Source organism: Aulonocara stuartgranti (genome assembly GCF_965226115.1).
Source record: "Aulonocara stuartgranti genome assembly, chromosome: 5".
Classification (NCBI taxonomy): Eukaryota; Metazoa; Chordata; class Actinopteri; order Cichliformes; family Cichlidae; genus Aulonocara; species Aulonocara stuartgranti.
Window position 1 is genome coordinate 26,172,755 of NC_138943.1, and position 23,579 is coordinate 26,196,333.

General features: G+C 39.0%; 1 protein-coding gene across 7 annotated transcripts in view; it reads left to right on the top strand.

Moving 5' to 3' along the window:
- dlgap4b (discs, large homolog-associated protein 4b) overlaps positions 1-21,148 on the top strand; it is a 146,565-nt gene extending 125,417 nt beyond the window's left edge. For 5 of the 7 annotated variants that reach the window (XM_082534347.1, XM_082534350.1, XM_082534348.1 and 2 more), the window contains 6 exons: positions 9,253-9,692; positions 10,304-10,392; positions 11,727-12,199; positions 14,294-14,385; positions 16,410-16,580; positions 17,461-21,148. In XM_082534347.1, the coding sequence (XP_082390473.1) occupies positions 9,253-9,692; positions 10,304-10,392; positions 11,727-12,199; positions 14,294-14,385; positions 16,410-16,580; positions 17,461-17,694 (1,499 nt within the window). In that variant the 3' untranslated portion in view covers positions 17,695-21,148. Of the gene's footprint in view, positions 1-9,252; positions 9,693-10,303; positions 10,393-11,726; positions 12,200-14,293; positions 14,386-15,729; positions 15,829-16,409; positions 16,618-17,460 lie in introns of those variants that run through there. The other 2 variants (XR_014276933.1, XM_082534351.1) reach the window with 2 other exon arrangements.
- Positions 21,149-23,579: the final 2,431 nt, after the last annotated feature.

Here is a 23,579-nt window from a genome sequence, read left to right on the forward strand (position 1 = left end):
AAGAAAAATAAATAAATAAAATGTTTATCAGTACAAATATAAAGTTGTCAAACTGCTGGACAGAGACTAGATTAAAATCATACTCTAAGTATACATTACTGTGTAACTTGTGATTACAGGACATGGTAGCACAAGAAGACAGTGAGCAGTTTGTTTGCTAACCTAACTTTTAATTTCACCGGAATGTTTTACTGGTTGTTGACATCTCAGTGGCCCCTGATGCATATTCCTAGGCTATGGGTTACTATTAAAAAACAAACAAACGAACAAACAAAAAAAACATCCACTTTGTGGCGCTCTTCACACAGTGTGTAAGTCACAGACCACATGCTGCCTTCATGGTAATGAAACTTTTCAGTGCTACTTGGGGATTATTCTGTAGCTTCAGTCTACATATTTTAACCAAGGATTTGTTTTTTGTTTTTTTAATTAAACGTGTTTACTTGTGCATAAACACAATAGGAAAAATTAGCTTGTCTATTGTTTTGTTTTTCAAAAAATATTGCATTAAAACTTACAAAAATTAAAATTACATTTGAGAAATTAAATCCAATTTAATTTCTGATTATCAGAGTTTAGAGTGTAGACATCAGATAGAGTTGCTTTTTTTGTTGTATAAGAAGCAATCAGATATTTTTCTTAAAAGGGTCTTTGTTGCAGTTATACTAATACTTAATTTACTTGTGCAAAATTTAAGGCATTATGAATATGGTTGTGTAAAGTATATTTAATGTCCAAAAGTGTCTAGAATTGCATTTTAGAGCAGTGGAACAGAATTAAAACTAACACTTTCATTGGCAGCAAGCCTGTGATCTTGCAAAACTTTACAGTTAGAAAAAGAAAATTTCATTTTAGATCTAATTTTATTTCAGTTGTTGTTATCCTTACTGTATTTTTTTATGTCTGAATTTTAAAAAATAAAATAAAATAAAATAATTTTTAAAAGTTGTAGGACCTTGCCGATGCTATTATTAGCATTTAAAAATGGGGGGAGAGAAAGGAAAAGAAAAAAGCTTTTGGTCTTCTGACGGTGGTGATAGAATGTCCGAGGTGCTCCTGAAGGCATCAAGTAGAGCTGCCACCACGCCTCCCTGGAGCTCAGAGAGACGCTCCAAACAAAAGGCAACAAAACCCGGCTTTTCGTTTCCACAGGCGTGACAGGTAGTGCGTGTCGACAGCTGTCATTGAAACAATCTAAGTCTTTACTCAAGACACTTCGTGTGTGTTTTTGACTGCGCTGTGAGAACAGGGTAAGTAAACTAACCGTTCTCAGCTTACTGTTTACACGTTATCATCAATTAAGCTCAAGTTTGGTGTCCCGGCTTGTTCGGTGACAGGATGACGTTTAGCTGTTGCCCACGGAAACGGACGTATGCTTTGTGGTGTTAGGACGATAATTGAGCATTCCCGTTGATAGTTTGTGCTGGTGTTTCTGAGCATAAGTCTAAGTGGACGGCTAAATGTATTCACTTGTCTTCATTAAAATTGGCCTGCACAGGGGGATTATTTAAGGGCTGCCCCAATATTCGCCCAAATGTTGGTTTAGAGCCCTTTTCAGGTTACATTTAAGGTTCTGCAGTTTTGTAACTGTGAAAAATCTGTCTGTGTCCTGATGATGGTTTCGATGACAAGGGAGTGGTGGTCATGGTTACAGGCAGTGTTGTGTGTTTCTTGTGATGTTAATGGATTAAACTGTACATAATCCATACTTTGCTGATAAACCCAGCATCACAGTTCACCTCATGCTGTTTCTGAACCATCAGTGTCACTTGAACCAGTTGTTGTTACTGATCCAGTGTTTATATTGGTTTCGGCTGAGCTGGAGCTGTCATCCACTATGTTCAGTCTTTCCAGTCTTTATTGAGAATGTGGTTGTGTCCTGGTTTATTAAATAAGCATTTTGGGATGAAGATTAGTGTCTTCTTTAGTAAAATTGTGTACCCTTTAACATGATGGATTATATGCTGGATTATAGCTGGTGTGCTGGTATCTTAAGGCTTTGGTTTTTACCTTGTTGTGTGCTTAATTATTTAATTACTATTGCAATATTCTCCCTGAGGGGGAACTTTAACTCACTCAAGCTTCTAAAACGAATTGATCAAATGTTCCAAACCCGATGTTGGTAAATGCCCTTCAAACAGTGGTAGCTTTGTGGGAACTACCAAATAGTAAAAAGCTATTTAGAGAAAGGAGATTGCTGTTTGTCCTGTAGCACATGTCCCATTTTTCTTTTCTCTCAGTTTGGGATTTATTCTTTATTCTTTAGTTAAGGTTTAATAAATTGGGATGGTTTTTAAAACTGATTTATATCCTCCTAAAACCTCAGCAATTCTTTTTTTTGTCCTCTGTTAGGGATATGAGTCTAAGACCTCTACATCAAGCACCATGAATGCAATCTATACGAGTCCTACTTTACTGTCAAGATGACATCCTGGTCTTTCTATTGATCCCAATTTGTTCTCTGTCAATTAAATTTCAATCATACTGAAAACTGGTTGAAATAATTTTTTTGGATGAAACATGAAAACAGGACAATACTGACTGAGACCACCAAAGAGGTGGTCCTCAAGCTACATCAAGCTGAAAATGGGCAACCAGGTGCTTTTAAATAAATAAATAAATAAATGTCAAAGCACACAAACCACCTGCAAAGGTTTATCTCTGAAGGTAGCATAAAAACCAAACATTAAAAACACCAGCTTAAATCATTCTTCAGCATATCTGTGTTCACAGCATGACTCAGATAACCTATGCTCTAAATTTACTGGCTCCTAGTTATAGATCGAGACAGATTCTTCAAGCTTACGCACTCCAGAGTAATACTTGATCTTCATGCCTCAGATAAGGACGGAAAGAATAAAGCCTTCTGAAAGGTAATGTAACAAGGCTGCCTCATTCTGCTGATGCAATAGAAATTTCCTTCACAGGCCAGTGTCTTGTGCGGCAGAGCCCTACTTTTTACAGAAATTCTTATCCATACAGTGGGGGAAATAATTATTTGATCCAGTACTGAATTTGTAAGTTAGCTCGCTTCCAAAGAAAGGAGCAGTCTCTAATTTTTATGGTAGTTTTATTTTTAAAGGAGAGAGACAGAATATCAACCAAAAATCCAGAAAAAAAACACATCAAATAAAAGTTACAAACATGTTGAATGAAACAAGTATTTGTTCGCCTACAACGCAGCCACAATTCTGGCTCCCAAAATTTCTCTATATGCTCACGTGACAAACAATTTACAGTATATTACAGATACTACTAATCTCAACTTGTTTTGTGTACAAAGCACTTCTGTCAACAGAATCAATTTCTTCCATTCCAACCTTTCCGCCAAAGTGGGAAAGACTAAAGAGGTGTCAGAGTATGTCATGGGAATGCAAGACCATCAACAATGATGAGAACGTGACAACTGCTCGTGCGATTATTCAGAACTGGAAGAAATATAAAATCGGTCACAATCATGCAAAATTTTTCCTCGTAGGGTGAAGATGATTATGAGAAAGATGGTGGATCAGCCAAAAAACACATGAGAGGAGCTTGTTAGTGATCTGAAGATAGTTAGGACCTCAGTCACCAAGAACACCATCGCTAACGCACTATACTACATAGGAATGTAGTACTATAAGTTTCTCCTGCTCAAGAAGTTTGACAGTGAACATCTAAATAATTCAGTGAAAATTTGGCAGAAAGTGCTGTGGTCAGATGAAACTAAAATCGAGCTCTTTGGCACCAACTTGACCCGTCGTGTTTGAAGGAAAAGAAATGCTGAGTGCGATCCAACGAACACCATCCCCGCAGTCAAGCAGGGAGATGGAAACATCGTTTAGAGCTATTTTTCTCTTAAGGGTACAGGATAACTTCACCACACTGGTGGTTGAGAAAACTGCCATAACTAATAGAGACTGTTAACCTCATTGTAAGTGAGCAAACCTACAAATTGAGCAGCAGATGAAATAATTATTTCCCACACCGCTATTGTGTCTCAATTGAAGATTAATCTAATTTTTTTTTAACACCAACAACAATTGATGCAGCATGTTGCTTTCAACCATAATGCTGAAATTATCTAAAAAAATCTAGATATCAAAACGTTTTTTCAGCAATCTACTTTTTTTCTCTCTCTCCTTTGTTAATTTTTTTACTCCAAAGACCAGCTATATGTTTTTAATTCAGTGCATCCCTGTTGAGGGTTATTTTGTGTAACTAAAAGGCAGCAGTTTTTTGGCTTCATGTCTGTTTTGTAGCTCTTTTCTGCAGTTCTGAACAAAAGCTTAGGGTTAGAAAGAGCTGGCTGCACTTTTGTTATACGATTTTAAAATAAGATGTTTCTGTTTCCACAGCTGTGTATGCCTGTGTGGCTGAAATCTTTAACCTAAGCAAGTACAGGAGACAGTCTGATGAGAGAATGTGCTACTTGCTGTTCCTCTGTTGTTAATGCGTTTCTGCACTGCACTCTTTCTGATAGCAACAGGTAGGGCTGCTCAATTAATCGAATTTTAATCACGATTACGATCTGGGCTTTCAACGATCATTAAAAATGACTGAGCCGATTATTAGCCCCTCCCTCATTTATCCGCGACACCTTAAAGGCCGGTCCGTGAAAATATTGTCGGGCATAAACCGGTCCGTGGCGCAAAAAAGGGTGGAGACCGCTGATTAAGAGGACCCGAGGGAAGCTCGGAAAGCTATAGTTATTTGGAGAGGAGAGTGACTGCCGTTGGTTGAAAAGAGTTTAAAAAAAAAAAACTTCAGTGGTGTTGCACACTATTTTATATTATTTTTTTAAAGTCATTGTTAACCCTTTAAAGCCGGTCAGAGCAGCACGCTCCGTTTTGCGTAACTATTTTTAAATCCCTGTAGAACCTGAACCGTGTAAGCTAGCGCAATAATTTGTTTTGCATATGAAACCGGAGGAGTTGTACTTACATCTGATGCCATCAGCTTGTCCTCGGTCACGGTTTTGTTCCACATATAGCTTTGCAAAAATTGCATAAAAAGCGCTTGCAGGAACAAAAACATAATATTCCAGAAACACGCTTTGCCGTTCCTATCAGCTGTTCGTAACACTTCCCACAGTGAAAATGATGCACATGCTGTTTTCTTTGCAAATTTGCATCATAGGATTGTTTTTTGTTTTTCCTGCAGTATATAAAAATTGCTGTATCTCCAAAATAAAACTATGAAGACACTCAAAATAAATTTCCTGTGGTGGGAAACTATTTTTTGCAACTTTATTGTATTTAAAGTTTTGAGGGATAAGCCTCTTAAATTTCTCCAAGTAGAAATATATGTAAACAAAACAAAAGTGATTTTCAATTTTTTTTTTGTAGTTTATTGCACTTTTTTGCAATTTATGTAATTACTATGCACTTAATGCATACATATTATTAAAATATGGGCTATAACAGTTGTATTGATGTATAGCAACTTGAAATGCTCCCACAAATGGCACTACAGCATGTAAAAAAATAATATAAGCTCTGGTGGACTTGGTTCTATAGTAGGTCTTAAAGGGTTAAATAAATATCGTCAAATAATCGTGATCTCAATTTCAGTGAAAATAATCGTGATTATCATTTTTGCCATAATCGAGCAGCCCTAGCAACAGGCTTTCTACATCTGTTTTCTGTGCTATCATACAGTTGACTTTTTACACTTTGCTCATTAAGCTGTATGAACAACAGTGGATTGTGTGGGTAAACTCTAGACTTGTTAAAAACCGGTTGTGTCACTCGTGTGGTTATGGATGCCATTGCTAATCTGTATGTGGAGGAATCTGCAGTCTCGTGGGAACACTGTGCCAGCGACGGTGCTCAAAAAGACACGGGAAAAAATGTTTGACAGTTTGTCAAGTAGACACAAGGTTCGACACAAGGCCTTCCTACCCACTGCCCATCTAAAATATACAGTCTTTGGAATTAATGTTATTTATTCGACAACATACTGATTGTATTTGAGTGTCCCGTTTGTTGTGCGCAGCTCTGCTGATTTATCTCCTGACTAATCTCAGAGGCAGATGTCAGTTATGACAGTTACGTGAGTAAAGCAGATTCGGCGGCATTAAGAGTTAAGAGGGTGAATTCTGGTCAGATGACGAAAGCGTGATGTGACACTTGGAGATCTGCGGGGCAGGTGTCCAAAGACAGACATGCACACTATCTATGCCCTCTAACACCTCGTCACGGTGACAGTTACCCCGCACGCTGGGATGCATTAGTAGTGCCAGCGCACCACATCACACGCTGTGCTCTGCCTAGTGTCTAACTCGCGTTAGAAAAAGGAGAGGAAACGTGGACTTTTCAGCTGTATCAGCGAGGATGTTGGTCATTCTTGGTGGATAGTGACGTGTTTATTAATGCTGTCATTGTTCAGGCTTCTCTGGAATGTCATCTTGAGTGCATCGCTGTTTAGTGTCACAGCGGGGACAAAGGGCAGCAGTCACAAGCGAGACTTCTTGGCTGTTGACAGGTATTAGTCTGTCAGTAGGAAGTATTGTAGTTTCGATTTTTCCAGACGTTTATCTTCACAGTCCTGAATTACTCCATACAGACTTTTTTGTGCTATTAAATAAAGTAACAGCACTGTTTTTAGATTGGAAAAAGAACTCTCTGTATTCATACATCTTGGACTGCCAGAAGGACCTTAGATCTAGTGACAGTCCAGTACTTCAGGCTGGTAACTGACAGCAAATTGACAAAATTGACTCGCACTTTATCAGATTAAACTGACTCAATAATATGTACAAGGTCAGATGAGCTGTGAGTGTGTGTATGTGAGTGTTTGGAGGTAAAGATAAGGAGCAGAGTGAACAAATGACCCTTTTGTTAGTGATTCAGAGCAGCTCACATGTTTGCTGCAGGGCTTTTTAAAAACCCTTCTTGGAATTTTGACCGCAGCTTTCAGTGAAACCTGATGAAGCATAAAAAATGTTGAATGGAGTTCACCAGATGCTGTTGTGTTGTTTCTTCTAATCTAAAATGTAAAATTTAGCACGTGACTATATGAATCTGTGATCATGTCCTGCTGTTGTGCCACGTTTTACACTTTGATTAAGTGGTAGTGAAGCTAAGCCTGACTATGATGTTAAATAGGCCAAGTTTAAATTTATATTAAGGCGTTATATATTATATCTAATGCATGAGTTTTTGTGACTTTTTGAGACTTTCACATCATCAGTGTGCTTTTAACAAATCTGATACAATTAAAACTCATATATGCAAATATTTACTTTATTTTATTTTATCAGAACGTAAAATAAAGTAAACAGTCTCATTTAAAAAAAATTGAATTTTCTGGCAATTATTTCATGGTTCAGGCTTTAAAAGGTAAGTTTCTTCTCTCAACTTCAAAGGCTCTTCTCAGTGCCAACTCTCTTCCGTGGTTTTTTCCTCATTCCTCTGTTTTTCCTCATGTGATGTCAAATAAATCATCTATTTGAGGGATTACACAGCAACCAAAGGGTTTACAGTGCTACAGTAACATTCCCTGTTTAGATTAGACATTTTTAGTGGTACTCCATCGCACTCTGCCATTACTGTGTGTGTAGCATGAGGGGAATAGTGGTCTCTTCTACAGAGTCCTTGTGTTTAAACTAACTATAGAAGCCTGTGAGTGTGTTTACATGATCTTAATGGGAATCTGTAGCCTGACTGAACATCTATATAGCTTGTGATTGATGACTGGATTATACGCAGCTCCAGAATGGCCAAATGTTCTATTCTTAAAAAGATTTATATCACAAATTCTTCTTCTGATTTTACTAATATAGATCAGAGGGAAATGAAAGCTATAAAGAAAACTGAATGAATGGCCATGCTAGCATTGAATCATTGTGGTCTAATAGGCAGAGGGCAGACGTTGGTATGAGCTGGAAAATCTGCTTTTTATATTGCGTGATGGTCTCATGTTGTGTGGATTTCATGTAAACTAACACAAACTGTTACCAGTATAAGGAGCTTGGCTTGAGAATTTTAACCCCTGTATATGGTACGCTGCCATGTGACCATGAAACTGGAGCATTGCGACGCGGTGGAGTATTAACACACAGCTAGCATATTTGTTTTGTTGGTGCAGCATTGAACATGTCAAAGCGTACAGACGCGAGCCCCTTTCAGATGAGCGCGTCTTTCCATTGATCTGATGGCATCTGAACGCGTCGGCCTAGATGAGCGTCTGACTGGGCACTCTGGTTACTTTTCGCCACGGCAATCTAACTCGCTCAGTCAGAGTGTGAGGTGCGGAGGGAGCTACTGTGTCACATGCAGCACACACACGCTTACATTGATTTAGTTACTGAGATCGATATTAACATGTATAGTTACACTTAATGAGTTAATGCTTACAGTTTTCATTAATATAGGTGCAAAAAGTATTTTCTCACGAGTGCAATGGTGCTCTCCACCACTGTCACTGATGTATCTGACAGAACATTAAAAGTGACCTGTGTCAGGGTCACTGCAAAAAGCTTATGTATCCCATGTTTGAAAAGCCCAGCTGCTTGCTTTTTTTGTGTCTTGCCAAATTGACATTTATTACTCAACATGCTGTAACAACAAGCATAAATGCACTATTAAAGCTGGTGGAAAGAGAGAATATTTTACTTGTAAAGGTGTTGTAAAAATGTTAATTGCATGTTATCTCTTACTACACAGATTTTATTTGAGTGGTTTTCTCCCTCTTTTGTGCATACATTCTCTCTGCGTTATCTTTTATGACTGGAGGGCATTTTTGGACTGTCATTAGTGAGCACTGCAGATAAATCTATCTCCCTCAGCTGTTCTACCATATTTGGCTTTGAGTGTCAAGTGGCCAGCAATTGGTTTACTGATTTCATCACCTGTCTTGTGATTGAGTCTTTGAAGCACACGGGGTGTGTGTGATTTAATTTAGCAACCTTTATGGGATGATAAGTTTGTTCAATTTTCTGCCTGATTAGATTTTCCACTTAATGGGATGCTTCCCCAGTTCAGCTGTAGCTCCAGCTTTCATGCAACAGTGTCTCTGTGTGTTTATATGCAGCTGAAGAGTTTTGCTTTGGACATGTTGAGAAAAGTGATTAGCGAGTTCTTAGAACTACCCTGATAAACAAATGGGTAATGCAGTAAGCTGTTTGCAGTTCTACTTGTGCATTTTATTATCATTGATTCCTCCTTGTTTTGTGTTCACAATCCCTAGAAGTCACTGGCCAGTTCACTGAAACTCTTATTTATAATCCTTCTCTTCTAATTTCTCCCTCTCTGCTCTTTTCTCCTTCAGTCTCCTCGTGCATAACCACCTGTAAGAAAGCAGCTCCTCCACCAGTGCCACCCCGTACAACCTCCAAGCCCTACATCTCAGTGACCGTGCAGAGCAGCACAGAATCGGCCCAGGACAACTACTTGGACCAGCAGGACAGGAGGTCAGAGGTCAACAGCCAATCTAGCCACGCTCAAAGCAATTCTTCTGACAGCCTTGACAGCACCCGTGCCAACAGCCTGGCCCGGGGCATTCCCCGCCCTCCGCACATCATCCCCACTCCTATTGCTACCCCGAGAGAACCAATTGCCCCCGCTACTGCAAATGCTTCCACTGAGACAAGTGACTCTGTAGTCCAGCACGAACCCCTAAAATCGGGATTTAATAAAGGAAATCTTGCAGCAGAGGAGCCCCTAGTAGTCCCGGTGCCCAGGCGGAAACTTTCCTCCATTGGCATACAGGTACGACAGGGGTGGCTGTACCACTGTTGCACAGTTGTGTAGAAATCAGACGTTAACTACACATCTAACACAGAGCGGTGCCAATAGTCACATCCTTGACTGAAGTGTAACTCGTTTTGCCTGCTGAGCTTGAATCCAGGAAAAAGCTAATTTTGTTCATGATCTCTGTCTAAGTGTTTCCCATCAAACCTAAAAGTATGCCTGGAAGTTAAAGGTGTCATTACTGTGACTCTCGCCCTCTCATTACACCTGGCGAGAGCAATCTTTTTATTTATTTATTTTTTTTTCTGTGGTATTGAAGCCAAACCACATATTTTTGCTTCACCTTCTTCTCACTTTCTGTTCTGAAGCGGAAATATTTTATCCATTTTCCAGATCCGGCTCTCAGTGACTCATTTAGAACAACCTTTGGTTTCGACATTGTATTGAAACCAAGCATAAATTATACAGGTTTTTTTTTCTTTTCAGTTTTTCCACTAGTGTTTTGTTTTGTCACTCTGGAATGCCAGCTAGTAGCCATTGCTCGGTGCCATATTAATTGATTCGTGATCGTAGTTTTGACAAAACATTTGACTATATTTTTGTTTGTGTCATTGTTCCTTACTTTTCAGGTGGACTGTATTCAGGAAGTTGCACGAGAAGAGACTCCTCCCCTGACCAGATTTCAATCAATTGGAGTACAGGTGGAGGACGGGTGGCAGTAAGTCCTCTTCCTGTCCTTTTAACAACGTGAGGAATTTATATTATAGCCACACATACTCCTCTGACTGTTCTTTCCCTTTCCAGGAGCTTTGTAGATGTTAAAACACCCTCATTGTCTTTGTGTGTTGTGTTTTCAACATTGAACCATATTCCTATAATGAATATTAACTACTCAAAGATCCCCCCCGGGCATGTTCAAATAAACAAAAATATTAATCATGTGTAATGTAATGGGGGGGATTAATTACTCACCTAGAAATTCTTAAAAGCCTCCTACATTGAATTCAAATTGTCAAATATGAAGCTATTTTTTGTCGTAATTGAAAAGTTTAATTGCTGGTTGTAAGGCTCCTCATTCATTACTTTCTGTGAGTGATAATTGTGCAGCAGACCCAAATTATCTTAGTTTGCTAAAGTCTGTCTTTTGAACTCAACTTGTAGCAAGTAAATGTGAAAATAGTCTTGAAGTGTTGGACTGTGAACATGCATAATGCAGTTAAATGTGAAATGTGCACACAATTTAAACTTGCCACAGGGTGATGACTCACACTTTTTCTACAGATTATATTCAAGTGCTGCAGACAGTCTGGAAAGTGCAGATTGAGTGTTTTACGCATTTATTAGGCGTGTATACAATCAGGCATCTTGTATAGTAAGTGACTGTCTGCTTTCTTGTCTCCTTACAGTCTTTTGCAAAGTGCTTGAATATAATCAAGATAACAGAGAACAGGGCAAATGCACGTCTGTCTCTGGCAGCTAGTTTTGGCTACGCACCGCGGGAAACTTTAAATATGTCTCTGTTTAATGTGTGGTTAAGATTCATTTGTTTGGTGCAGTACATTCTGTGACCTGTTTGTATTTTGCTGGTATTGTGCTATGTGACTCTGTTATGTCAGTTTTGGTGCAATGATTCTGTCATTCTTCAGGGTTTTTTTTTTTCTCCCTCTTCTTTATGTTTCATTATTTGACTGAACGCAAACCTCCTTATGTTCATTTTCTGACTGATAACAGTAATGCTCAGTCATTGCATCCATCATATCTAATCAGCCTTAGAAAAACAAGAAGCTAGAGTTCCAATCCTCACAAATCATTTGATGCTGGTCTGAGTGCATCATAATGTATGCAAGGCCCAGACTCCATTATATCCTCTGTATTTATAATGTCTACATTAACCAGTGGAATTGGCTCACTGTTTAAACTAAGAAAGACCTGTTTGTTCCAGTAAGGAGTAAACAGGTTTTCTTTGTTAATGCTGTGCACATAAAATGTCACAATGTTCTTCTAATTATGAAAAAAGGCAAATTTATCACAGTGTCAAATACTTTTTTTCAGGCTCAGTCACTCCAGCAGCATGGCCTCAAAGCACGAAACAGACTCAGACACGCAGGACATCTCTATCATCTCCCATGTAATTAATGCCAAACCCACTGAGAAGAAAGTCATGGTCAATTGTGCCAGTCAGTCCATGAGCTCCCCTCCTGGACGAGACTCTTTAGACAGCGCCGACCCCACCTCTTCACCTCCACCTCCCAGGCAGATTCTCAACCGCTCCACCACAAGAAGCAGCTCTTCCTCTTTTTCGGAAAGTCTGGACCCAGCGTTGGACCCCTCTTCTCTTCCACCGCCAGACCCCTGGCTGGACAGCGGGAATAACAGCAGTGTCCCTCAGAGCGGAGGAGGGGGAACGCTGTGTCGGAGGGATGGCCAGTGGTTCTTGAAGCTACTGCAGGCCGAGACGGGACGCATGGAAGGCTGGTGCCAGCAGATGGAACAGGAAACCAAAGATAACCAGCTCTCAGAAGAGGGTAAGGATGGCAGGGTGCTCACTGTAACACAGTTTTCTCATTGTTTAAGTACCTCTGCCAGCTGGAGAAGGTTGCAGAATAGAAAAAGCATAAATCAGTTTACTTTGTTGTCTCAGATATGGTTTTGGTTGTGTTGACACATTTTGTTATTGTCTGGAACAGAGAGTGTTAAATTCACAGCAGAGCCTATGACTCCTGGGTATTGTTGTATACCACAATGGCAAAATTACAGGAAGAAAAGCAAAATTTCTCAGAAATAAACATGAACTAATTAAACCTCGTGACCATAAACCAAATTCACAAGTTCATTGCACTACCAGTGATAGTTTTGTGTGCAGTAACATAAAGGAAATTGTTTAAAAATTCATACGTAAATCAATCGGGACACACTCCTGAAAAACATCATAACCCTGCGATTGCTCTGGTTTCCTCCCACACTCCCAGAATAATAGACTGAGCTATGGTGGCCATAGTTTTATCGGTCACATAAACCTTAACTAAACAGTCAGTTTCTCCAGGTTAGCTCTGTGATGGGCTGGTGACCTGTCCTCTCCACTGCCCTAAGTTGAATGAATGGATGGCATATTCCAAAGATATTTAGGGTAATTGTGTCATGGCATATGTCTGTGTAGGTTCTCGTCCTGGTCATCGTTATTTAAGTAGATTAGAAAGAGCTTGAAAAGAAAAAACTCAACTTTTTTGAGTTTATTAAAGACATTTCACCTCTTATCTCAAAAACTATGTTATGACATAGTTTGTCCAGTAGGATGCGCTCTTACTCTAGTAATTACAAGAGTCAGCAGGAGTAAGCAGAGTCTGCAGCACATGTAGTTGAGTCCACTTTACAGCTCAGCAGACCGTGGTGCAGAGGTGATTAGGGCTTTCATAGCAGGCTAAGTTGCTAACTGTGATCAGGAGTAGCTTTTTCATACATAAAAATGTTTTTAAGTAAAACATGTTTGTTCTTTATAGTTTTTCTTGCAGATAAAGTGGTTGCATATGTGTTACTGCATAGGGATCTTTTTCATTATAAGCTAGAGATACAAACACACAATTAAAACACGTTTTTTTTCCATTTAAAATTTGAAACTTTCTATCTATGGTTGACATAGCCATAATTTAAGCCAGAAAGTTCCAGAAAGAGCACGCCAAGGCTAAATGTCAAATCACTACCGAAGCGCTTCAGCTCTTCCAAACGTCTGTTGTTGTCTCGCTCCGGCACTTGGTGTGGAGCTCCGTTTATAGGGTCTTGCCTCAAGGCCTCTTCTCACTCTTATCAGAGTTGCACAGCATGGCAGGGATGAGGCGGTAATACCTGGGGTTACCGCACACAAACGGGCCTCTAATCTCCAGAATTACACAAATCTAGTCTGGACCTGATTAAACCCCCAGATTAGATTAATGCCTCCACATCAGCCTGTGGCATAGAGCAAATACACACAGTACACACAAGCAGGGCTGTAGGTGGTCAATATTCAGACAAGGCCCTTTCCTATATTTGACTATATATTTGACATATACTCAGGTGTGTGTGTGTGTGTGTGTGTGTGTGTGTGTGTGTGTGTGTGTGTGTGTTTTACAGTAAAATATTCAGGATTAAATCTGATGTCGAGCTGTTTTCCAGACCCAGGTGGCATAACACTATAATCATAAATAGTATAATACATTTGAAATGCAGTGATTGAATAGAAGCCGCAATTTTGTCAGGACAGATGTTTGTCCTGATTTTGACAAAGCAAAAGACTAGCATAGTAACAAGTGACAGACAGAAGGCTGGGGTATCTATATAGGCTTACATTCCTTTAAATAGAATCACAATGTCCAATACACTGTAATCCCCTTCATGACATCCTGTGGAGTCTGTTAGATTCACTGTTTCCTACACCTACGTCTAGACCCTAAAGTTTTGCTTTGTATGATAATGTTCTGCACCAAAGAAAAAAACCAGCAAGTGTTTACCCAGTGAGACCAACTGTATGCAGGTCAGTGTGTAAAGTGCCACTATGAATTCTGTCTCTACTTTAGGAGGTAGAAAGAAAGAAAAGAGAAAATCTTCAATGATTGTTACATTTTTTTTTCTTTCTCTCACTGTAGTGCTGGGGAAGATTCGCAGTGCAGTAGGAAGTGCCCAACTCCTTATGTCTCAGAAGTTTCAGCAGTTCCGGGGACTGTGTGAACAAAACTTGGTGTGTACATGGCCTTTCTGTGATGATTCCACTTTGCAGGCTCGCTCACGAGACTGAAAGTCCCAGCTAGTTTCTTGTACCCGTTACCAATTTGGGAATTTGTTGGGGTTTTTTGTGTGTCCACAGCAAGAGCTGCTTGCTTTGATGATTACAAAAGCTATCGCACATATGACAACTAATCTGATATACAGCATATTAGGCCTACACAAAACAAGTCATTGGGATCAACCCACACAAAAGAAAAGGAGCTTAAAATAAAGAAATAAGCCCTTGTTTTAGTGAAAATGGCTATATACCGCATCCTTTACAACAAATGCTGCAAAGTAAGAAATATAGAGCGACTACGCGGTTTATCTAGAATATATGAATATAGATCACAGCAGTGATATAAAGCTGCATAAATGTAGTGCACAGAAAAAGAAGGCACAATCTAAAAGCCAGCCTTCCCCAAGCATTACAAGCAGTGGCTGTGTGAGAGTAAAAGATCTCAGAGCAGCCTTTACTTCATATCGGGCAGTATCTGCAGGTTTAATCAGCAGAATAAACATAGAGGGAACAGTTTGATTTGACACTAGATGCTGAGTGGTTGCCTTTTAGATCAAAGTACTGAATTTATCAACGTGGGAGTTGGAAATGTATGATGTTATTGAAATGACTAAACCGTGCTGCGATAGTAGTCCCTCCAGCTCAACAAAAAGAGTTAAGCTGTGATGTAGCTCCCTCTAGTGCTAAATATGAAAACAACAGCTTTTCTGTGCCATAACTCTTGCTGGTCAAAGCAGGCAGTGCTATTATGCAGCTTTTGTCCTCCTCCATTGATACTTTTTTAAAATTTAATAAGAAGATAAAACTCTTGAGAATTAAAATACCTTTTGTGATCGTGTGTTGGCCAAGAGAGGCAGCGGCTTAATCAGCAGAACATTACACACACAACAGGCACACATTTGCATTATAAAATAATGGAGGCTCCTGGTTTGTTCCTCAACATCCTAACCCATTTCCTGTTATCTGAGGGTGCCGGTTTGGGTCTTCTTCCAGACCTTGTCAAATTGGTGACATGTTTGAATAACTTGCATATGGTTGTTTGAGCTGATGATCTTGGAATCTGCATTGTCTACATATGACTCTCAATCTAAACTGTAAATAGCATTGTTGTAATTCAGCTAAACACATATTAGCAGCAGTTCTTTCAAGCCTCAAAGGAGGTTGGTTTAAAGCCAAAAGAAGGGGAAGGGTCTGTTATAGTTAAAAGAAAAGAAAAAGGAGCAACCAAATAAGCTTTCCGGGTAAGAAACAGTGCTCATTTTAAAACCAAACCTACAGTCAGTGCTATCTACTTTCTAGTCAAACAGCTGAAGGCTTCCATGGACAGTGGTGGTTCCAGCTGTGGTGAAACTACAATACACTGAGGTCCTGAGGTTCCAGTGACAGACGGAGTGTGATGTAAAGAAACCATCCCACCAAGATGATGGCACATCATGGACATAGATACCGCCCTTTTACTTGCCAAGATCATCTCAAATAGATTTAGCCAACTTTTACATTTTCAGTGGTTAATTTTATTTGTATTTATTTATTTTTCATATAAAATTTGTTTTCCATTTTCACACATGCATCATATTCCTGGACAAGACTTCTCTGGTACACTGAAAAGGTTGAAAACAGGCAAATTTGTCAGAATCCTTCTTTTTTGGAGCTTTAGAGGCTACACCGTGATAGCAGGAAAACAAACTAACCCATAACCAGAATGAGTTTGATTCACATTCTGGACAAAAACTCCAAACTCCAAAAAGAAGTTAAGTTGTTTGGGCTTAAGGGTAGTAATAAAAAAAGAAAAAAGAAAAAACTGTTTTATTTTTAACAAGGTTTCATCAGCTGTGTAACACTTTGTACACTTACGCTTGACTGCAGTCAGCTTTTATATCTCATGATTCTTTTCTCATTGTAATATTCATTACAATGTTATATAGATTACATGTATTGTATTCTTACTCCTCAATCATTTTCATCTCTCTTCTGGTTAGAATACAAATGCCAACCCACGCCCTACAGCCCAGGACCTGGCTGGTTTTTGGGACCTCCTTCAGCTATCCATTGAAGACATCAGCCTCAAATTTGATGAGCTGTACCATCTCAAGTCCAATGACTGGCAGCCCGTGACATCTGCAGCTGCCCAGTCAAATTCTGAGCGGAAGGTACTTCCCACCCCTGCTGCCCAGTGCCCTGGCTGGGGTAGGAAAGCCGCCGAAACCGGCCTCTCTCCTCCCACCACCACTACCATTGCTCCCACTCTTCTTTTACCCCGCATCCCCTTCGTGGGATGAACTCTTACAAGGCCTCCCTGTCCAAAGGGGCCAGAGTGATCCCTGTAGGCATGCATGGAAAAATTAAAACATCTCAAAGAGGGCTGACGCTTGTGTGTTTTTATGTATGAAGCCCTACTTTGAGCATGCATGTGTCATTTTTCTGATCTGTGTGTTGCAGCGAAGCATGGCTGAGATGCGCTGGTTCATGTGAAAGAATTCTGGCTTTTGTTATTTAAAAGTCTGTGTGCTTGTGTGTCCTTTGTTGATTGTTAATAAGTAACTGTGTGTATATGTGTCTCTGTGCCTGCATCTTTATGTCAGTGGCTGTTTTACCTGTCTCTGAGGTGCTTTTGCTTCTGTTGCTTGTCAGTATACGTGCATCGGGTGTGTCTTGTGAGCCTTATAATTTAAACTTAATGTAAACTCCCCATCAGTTCATGTTACCATTTCATGTCTTTGAAAATTTATATTCAAATGACTGTTTAGTCTTTTTTTTCTCAGTGTCTGTTTTTCAGGTGTCTGTACTGTCAGTGTCTCTGTTTATCATGTAAAATCACTGTTATTTCAATCTTAATTGAAGAGAATTAGCCCTGTTGTACTGTCTTGTCAAAGTCCTGTCTGCAGATCTTGTCTAAACTGATGAAAGACCTTGATGTTTCTTGATTATATTTTCTCACTGGATGATATCTGTCTTTTTTCCCCCCTTATCTCCTCTTTTCACACATTACTCTTCCCTCTCTGTCACTTTCTGTCACTCCCAACACGACAGGACGAGGAGAAGGCGGCGTCAAAGAAGCCTGGTAAGGTACGACCACCGCTGGGCCGCGAGAAGAGTGCCGACTCTTCATCCAACTCTTCCTTGAGCTCGGCAGAGAAACAGCGACAAGAGGCTCGCAAGCGTCTGCTGGCTGCTAAGAAGGCTGCCTCGTTTCGCCAGAACTCGGCCACAGAGAGCGCAGACAGCATCGAAATTTACGTCCCTGAGGCCCAGACTCGTCTCTGAAAGAAACTGTGAGAGAGGGCCGTTGGGTTGGAACAAAGGACAGTTAAGTGTCAGTTAAACACCTGGAGAAAGGAGAGGAAGCTTTTGCAATGTAAATGAGTCATCTCAGTGAAGATGGGTACGGGTGGAGGGAAAAGAGTGGGAAATTCCTGAGTTTGGAGGGTTTTGACACATTCATACAATAATAGGCTGGTCCTGGTGACTTCAAATGAGCAAACAAGTCATTGAATATTTCTCGGACCCAACGGACTTTGAAGCAGGAGACTCCTCATTTGAGTCTTGCCATTGAAAACCTCAGCTGATGAACTTTATCTTTTCTTGTTACGGTTCTTGATATCATCATAAAAAATTGTTAATGAAGGTATTGTTATAATGACAATTATATCCTAAAGAATCTATATGAAGACTGTTTTAAATGTTCCTGTATCTCGGCTATAAGATATTTTAAGCAGACAGAAGGCAAGCGTTTATGCTTTTCTGTCTTCCATCGTCCTGCTCTCTTCCCAGACCATTGGCCATCTTGTAGCTTTTGCACAACACCGCCTTGTGGCCATCACAGACACTGCACACATACCACAAACTCACCTGTGTGTCTTCCTCCTATTTATTTGTTTGTTTGTTAACTTTCTTCATCATTTGAGTTATATAAAAATCAGTTTAGATCAGGTTATTACGAATAGTTTTGGTGTGATGAAACTGAAAGTCAGGTTTAAAGGGGTATTTGTATAGGTAGCAGTTACCTCTTGCGTATGTCCTACAGAGTCGATTGTGTCAAAGATGTTTTTTAACAAACTTTAGGTTTAGTGTCTGAATAGATTTTGAATGAGAACGCATCCCAATAATCAGGCAAAGCTTGAGGACATTTTAGGATACGCACTACCGCTCGAAAGTTTGGGGTTTTTTAGAAATGTTTTTGTTTTCTTTGTTTTGTGAAGAGAAGCTCACTTGTTTTAAGCTAATGTAGCACTGACCAGCAGAAATGTTATAATTGGCAGCAATTAATTACAATTACCAACATTTCAGGCATACATACCTTCACTCCTGTGTTCTAATGGCATGATCCCTAATACCAGTTTGTCATATTAAAAGAATAATTATTAGGAAACCTCTTTCAGTTATGTTAACATAGCTGACAAAACTTGTGCCATTAACAGAAGCCATTACATTACATGCCATTACATTTAATGTTGTTTCTTTCACTGTGGATTAGATGTTTAAAAAGACATTTTAGATAACTAAAATTAAAACAAACTGGGGGGAATTTAAGACTATAACTGAAACAATTTTGTGAACTTGGAACACTAATAAATATATAGAGGAGATATCCTTAATTACTATCTGTTAGTTATGTCAAGAAGAGGCTTTGATGTGTTTGAAACTCAGGATCTCTGGACACTGTGAACCAGCTGCTTTCAAAAAGTTATGTGATTTTATTGTAATACCTGGACTGATTTTCCTAAATCTTGTCTTTTATTTATACAGTCCATATAATATTAATTTAAATGGACACTAAACCTAAACATTTTCAAAGAATAGAAATTACCGGTAAATTGAAATAAGAGAATCACCCCTGGGAAAATAACTGAAAAACAAACAGTCAAAATAAAAGGTAATTGGAAATGGCTGAAGCAGGTCCAGATATTGTCACTTAATAAAAACATTTATTGATTCATACAATGTTTTTTTTTTTTTTTGTTTTTTTACTACTCTGAGAAGTGCAAACCAGCTCTAAAGAGAACAGAAAGAATGAGATAAAACCCTGTAGATCATTGCGCTAGGAGATGTAAATCACTCATAAATCAGAGTTTCTAGTCTTCTATTGGCAGCTTTATGAAATGGTTCCCATAAGAGCCAAATCATGTTGGTTTGTGAAAAGAACAGTACACACTGTTTAACTTTTCAGGCATGTAATAGGTAGTTCCCTTTTTTTTAAGAGCGTTTTGAGACTACTCTAAAACCCATAAAGGCTGATCTATCAGGCTCTTAACTATCCAATATTTTTAATCAGCGATACAGTTTTCATAACGTTATCAAATAGGTCAGGAGCGCACTGCTTGCATTACCAGTACCATGTTCGCTTCTCGTGTTAAGTTAGAGCAGTCTGCCTGAGAAGCACGAGTCAGCACTCTGCATCTAAAGACCCAGAGTGTCAGTTTTTTTTCTCCCCAAGTGAAACATGCAGCTCTCAGCAAAATCAGTGAAAAAAATAATCTATTTATAGTCATGTTGTCAGGCTAGCAGCACTATAACTGATATTTTTGGTATAATTTAAAGATGTGGAATATATCTGAGAAACGTTTTTCACAAATGTGGAAAAATGCAAGCTAAATAAAATGTCATTAATCCGATATAATATAGGAGATAATTACCAGAAACACAACGAGGGTTATAATTATTTTATTATCAATAAGTTACCAGAATCTTTGACAGGGAACATCTTTCCTGGTGCACTCTTTCTTTCTGTACTGTGTGTGAGCCACAACACTTTATCGAGATAGCTGTCATGCATAGATAGAAGTTAGGTAGCTATCTTGCACTTGCTGATGTAATCTGCCACTGGAGCACAGGATTGATCCCTTGATATAGATTCCAGTAATGATTGATTAATACATTTTGATCTGCAACATTTTTGTAAACCTTTACTTTATACGCAGCGTAAGGTTTATCCTGCAGCTGCCCTAAATTAACAGTATTGGCAATTACAAAAATCTTTTTTTAATGTTCGTCTAATGGTCAGTCCACCGGCATGCGCACGCTCTTTAATAAAAATGATGTGTTTAATTCTAAATATAATTATTGTTGGTAACCATGAATTATCAAAGTTGTTGTTTTGCAAAAGAGTTTTTTTTTTCTTTTTAATGAAGATCCCAATTACTGTTATTTGCTTGTATTCATGAATTAGTTTTTGTGTTTGAATGTTATAAGTCTGATTAATTTCAGACTTGTCTGAGAAGTCCAGTGTACCAGCTCAAGTTTGGGTATATTTTGATTGGTCATTTTTAGTTTTATACATGTTTTCACAGATGTGAAGTGGGAGTTTTGCAAAATTACCTCAAACTTTTGAGGGGTAATGTTAACCGACAGAATGACACGGGGAACTATATACCGAATATTTATTCCTGTTGTTGGGACGAAATCTTTCACTCCTCCTGGTGTCTTTTGTCTTCTCTTTTCCACTACCTTAGCATTTTCTGTTTGTGCTGTAACTGCAGATACTTAAATATTTGACTTCTTTAAGTGCTTTCATCTAGGCTTCATGCAGCAGGCACAGTGAGCAGGTTTCGTGTTTCCAGAAGTGTTTTTTGATTTTATTTTGCTTCCCATCACTCAACAAAATAACGAAATCAAAGTTCATTGTTACATTATCTCCCCCCCCCCCCCATCAGAGGAGCACCCAAAATACCTGCACTTATTTTTATTCAAAGAAGACTTTCTTATTAAAGCATTACATACATTAGTGATTGTGTTTTAATCATTTATTCAGTTGCTTTTTTTTTCTTTCCACTGAAGACTGCGTAAGCCAAAGATGAATTCACTGTTTTAAATTCATCTTGTGTATTTAAATGTCAGCTTCAAGGAACTCAAATGTCGACTGTGAAAATAGATTAAGTACACTGTAGCCATAGCAACATATAGATTTAAAGATTTTGATAAGTCCATGTTTGACAGCAGAACTGGCCATCACTTGTGGATCAAACCTCTTCGTTTGGTTCATGAACTTAGGAGTTTGCATTTTGAAAAGCATCGTTTCTGAAGTCTGCAGCAACAGGGGCTGATTTTTCTTTTTCTTTTTTTTCACTCAAGAAAACATATGATGTCTCTGCCATGTGTTTACAGTGAAATTACATAGCTGGCATTGCATAATTTGCATGAAGGGGACACATCGCTTTGATTGCACATATCCCCTCACTTTAGATTTTTACACTGCGAGTAGCATACCGAACCAGCGAGTCACCCCTGACATGCCTTAGATCAACCACTGTCATTTGCCTGTCTTCCACTTTCAGTTGGTAAGCAAACAAACTCCAACTGTCCTCTCCTAATTACTTGCCACTGGCCTTAGCTGTTGCAGTGTCTGTTTCTCACCTGCTGTGAACCAGAAGTACATAATTTGAATTGGAAATACCAAGTAAGCACCACTTCTTACTCTTGATTGCTCACCATTCTTTCGCTGTTGTGTTTGCCTGCTGGGGATGTCTCTCAGCCAGAAAAATGGCACAAAGGTGTCAATAGTTGGCTCCGTGATGGCTGTCAGTATACCCCCTTCCGTTTGACTGGGGGTGAATAGGGCCGTTAACATCTGAGGCCTACAGTGTGACTCAAACTTGGTGGTTGGCTTGATTTAATTTCTGACTGTCTGGAAGAACTCGTCTGATGAAATCTTCTCCTAAAATAAGCATAGATGTCTCTTCTATATGTAAGCAGGGCGGCTTCTAGTGGATATATATGTATCAACGACAAGATGACAGTGTCTTCACTCTATGCACTCACTGCCATGTTTTACAATACCTAATAATTATGTAATATGTTACATAATTTCATGTATCATTTTCTTTTCTTCATATTTTTCCCCCACATATTGCTTGCTTGCACAAAACCGTAGGACTTGAATGCAGGTAAAACACAAATGTGGCATCTCCGGCGCACTAAGGGGAGGAGGCCAGGAACACAGAGAAAGTTGTTCTGTGATCTGTTTCAAACTGAGAGTCGAGACTTTTTCCAGCCTGCTGATGACTGTGTCTGTGTGTGTCTGTGTGTGTGCATGTATGGGAAACCAGGGGATGTAAGTGGGGTACTTAAAGAGACAAAAGAAAGCTCATCTCATACATTTAAACAAAGCTGTTCTTTAGCACACAAATAATCACTGGGGCACACCTAGCTGGATTTCCTGGGTAGGTTTATCAGTGACTCACTCAGTGGCACTGTGGGGGGGGGGATTGCTGCTCTAAACTATTGATTTTTATGGGTGATAATGAATGGGCTTTTATTTAGCATCACACTAAATGCATGATGAGTTTCATAACAGAGCATAGCTTTGATGAGCAGTCTATATTTTTTTTCTGTGAAAGGGTAAAAGTTTCATTTTGGGAATCCAAGTTTGATACATGTTTGCACATTTAAATGTGTTTCCATCAGACAGTGTGAATCTAGTGAAACTAACCCCACGCAGTACTCTGAAGAGAGGGGGAGGACAAAAAGCTCTTTCGTATCCCTTCATTGTTTCTCTGACTTTGGAATATAACTGGGAAAAGGGGGTGAAGGGCAGGGGCAATACTCTTTTAAACATGAGAGATATGATGTAGCAAAAAGTGTCTGTACAAATCCTAGAAGAAATACTTTATGAAGCAAGCACATACTTTAAATCTGTTCTTTAAACTACTCTTATAGGCTGTGTGTAATTCAAGGTCTGTGGGTTTAGTAAAACTGGTTGTGCTGTCTGAGACAAAGTTGTGAGTGAGTGGATGTGCTCATAAAGTGAGGTTTACTTAGATTCTTGTCACTATACTCTGGTAATATTTAAAGTATATGCGCAATACTGAGTAAAAGGGTTGTTTGATATTAAGACAAAACTAATAATCTTGCATTTCTCCCCGTGCTTCTAAAAATGTCTTCTGTAAATAAGAACAAAGTCGGACTAAAATCCCCATCTTTTACAATGCTGTAGAGCTATTTATACTATTTCAAGGTTGTTCAAATGTATAATGCAGAGACCTAAAATTCAATAAATGCACACAGTACTTTCTCAAAAACGTCATCATGGCTGCCTTTATTTTAGTGTTTTGCTCTTTTAAAAAGGTGATTTCCTTTGCTTTTTTGTTTTAAATAAGTGTAAAAATCGTTTTTAACACCGAAAACATACTATGATCTATAGTCTTCATTTAAAA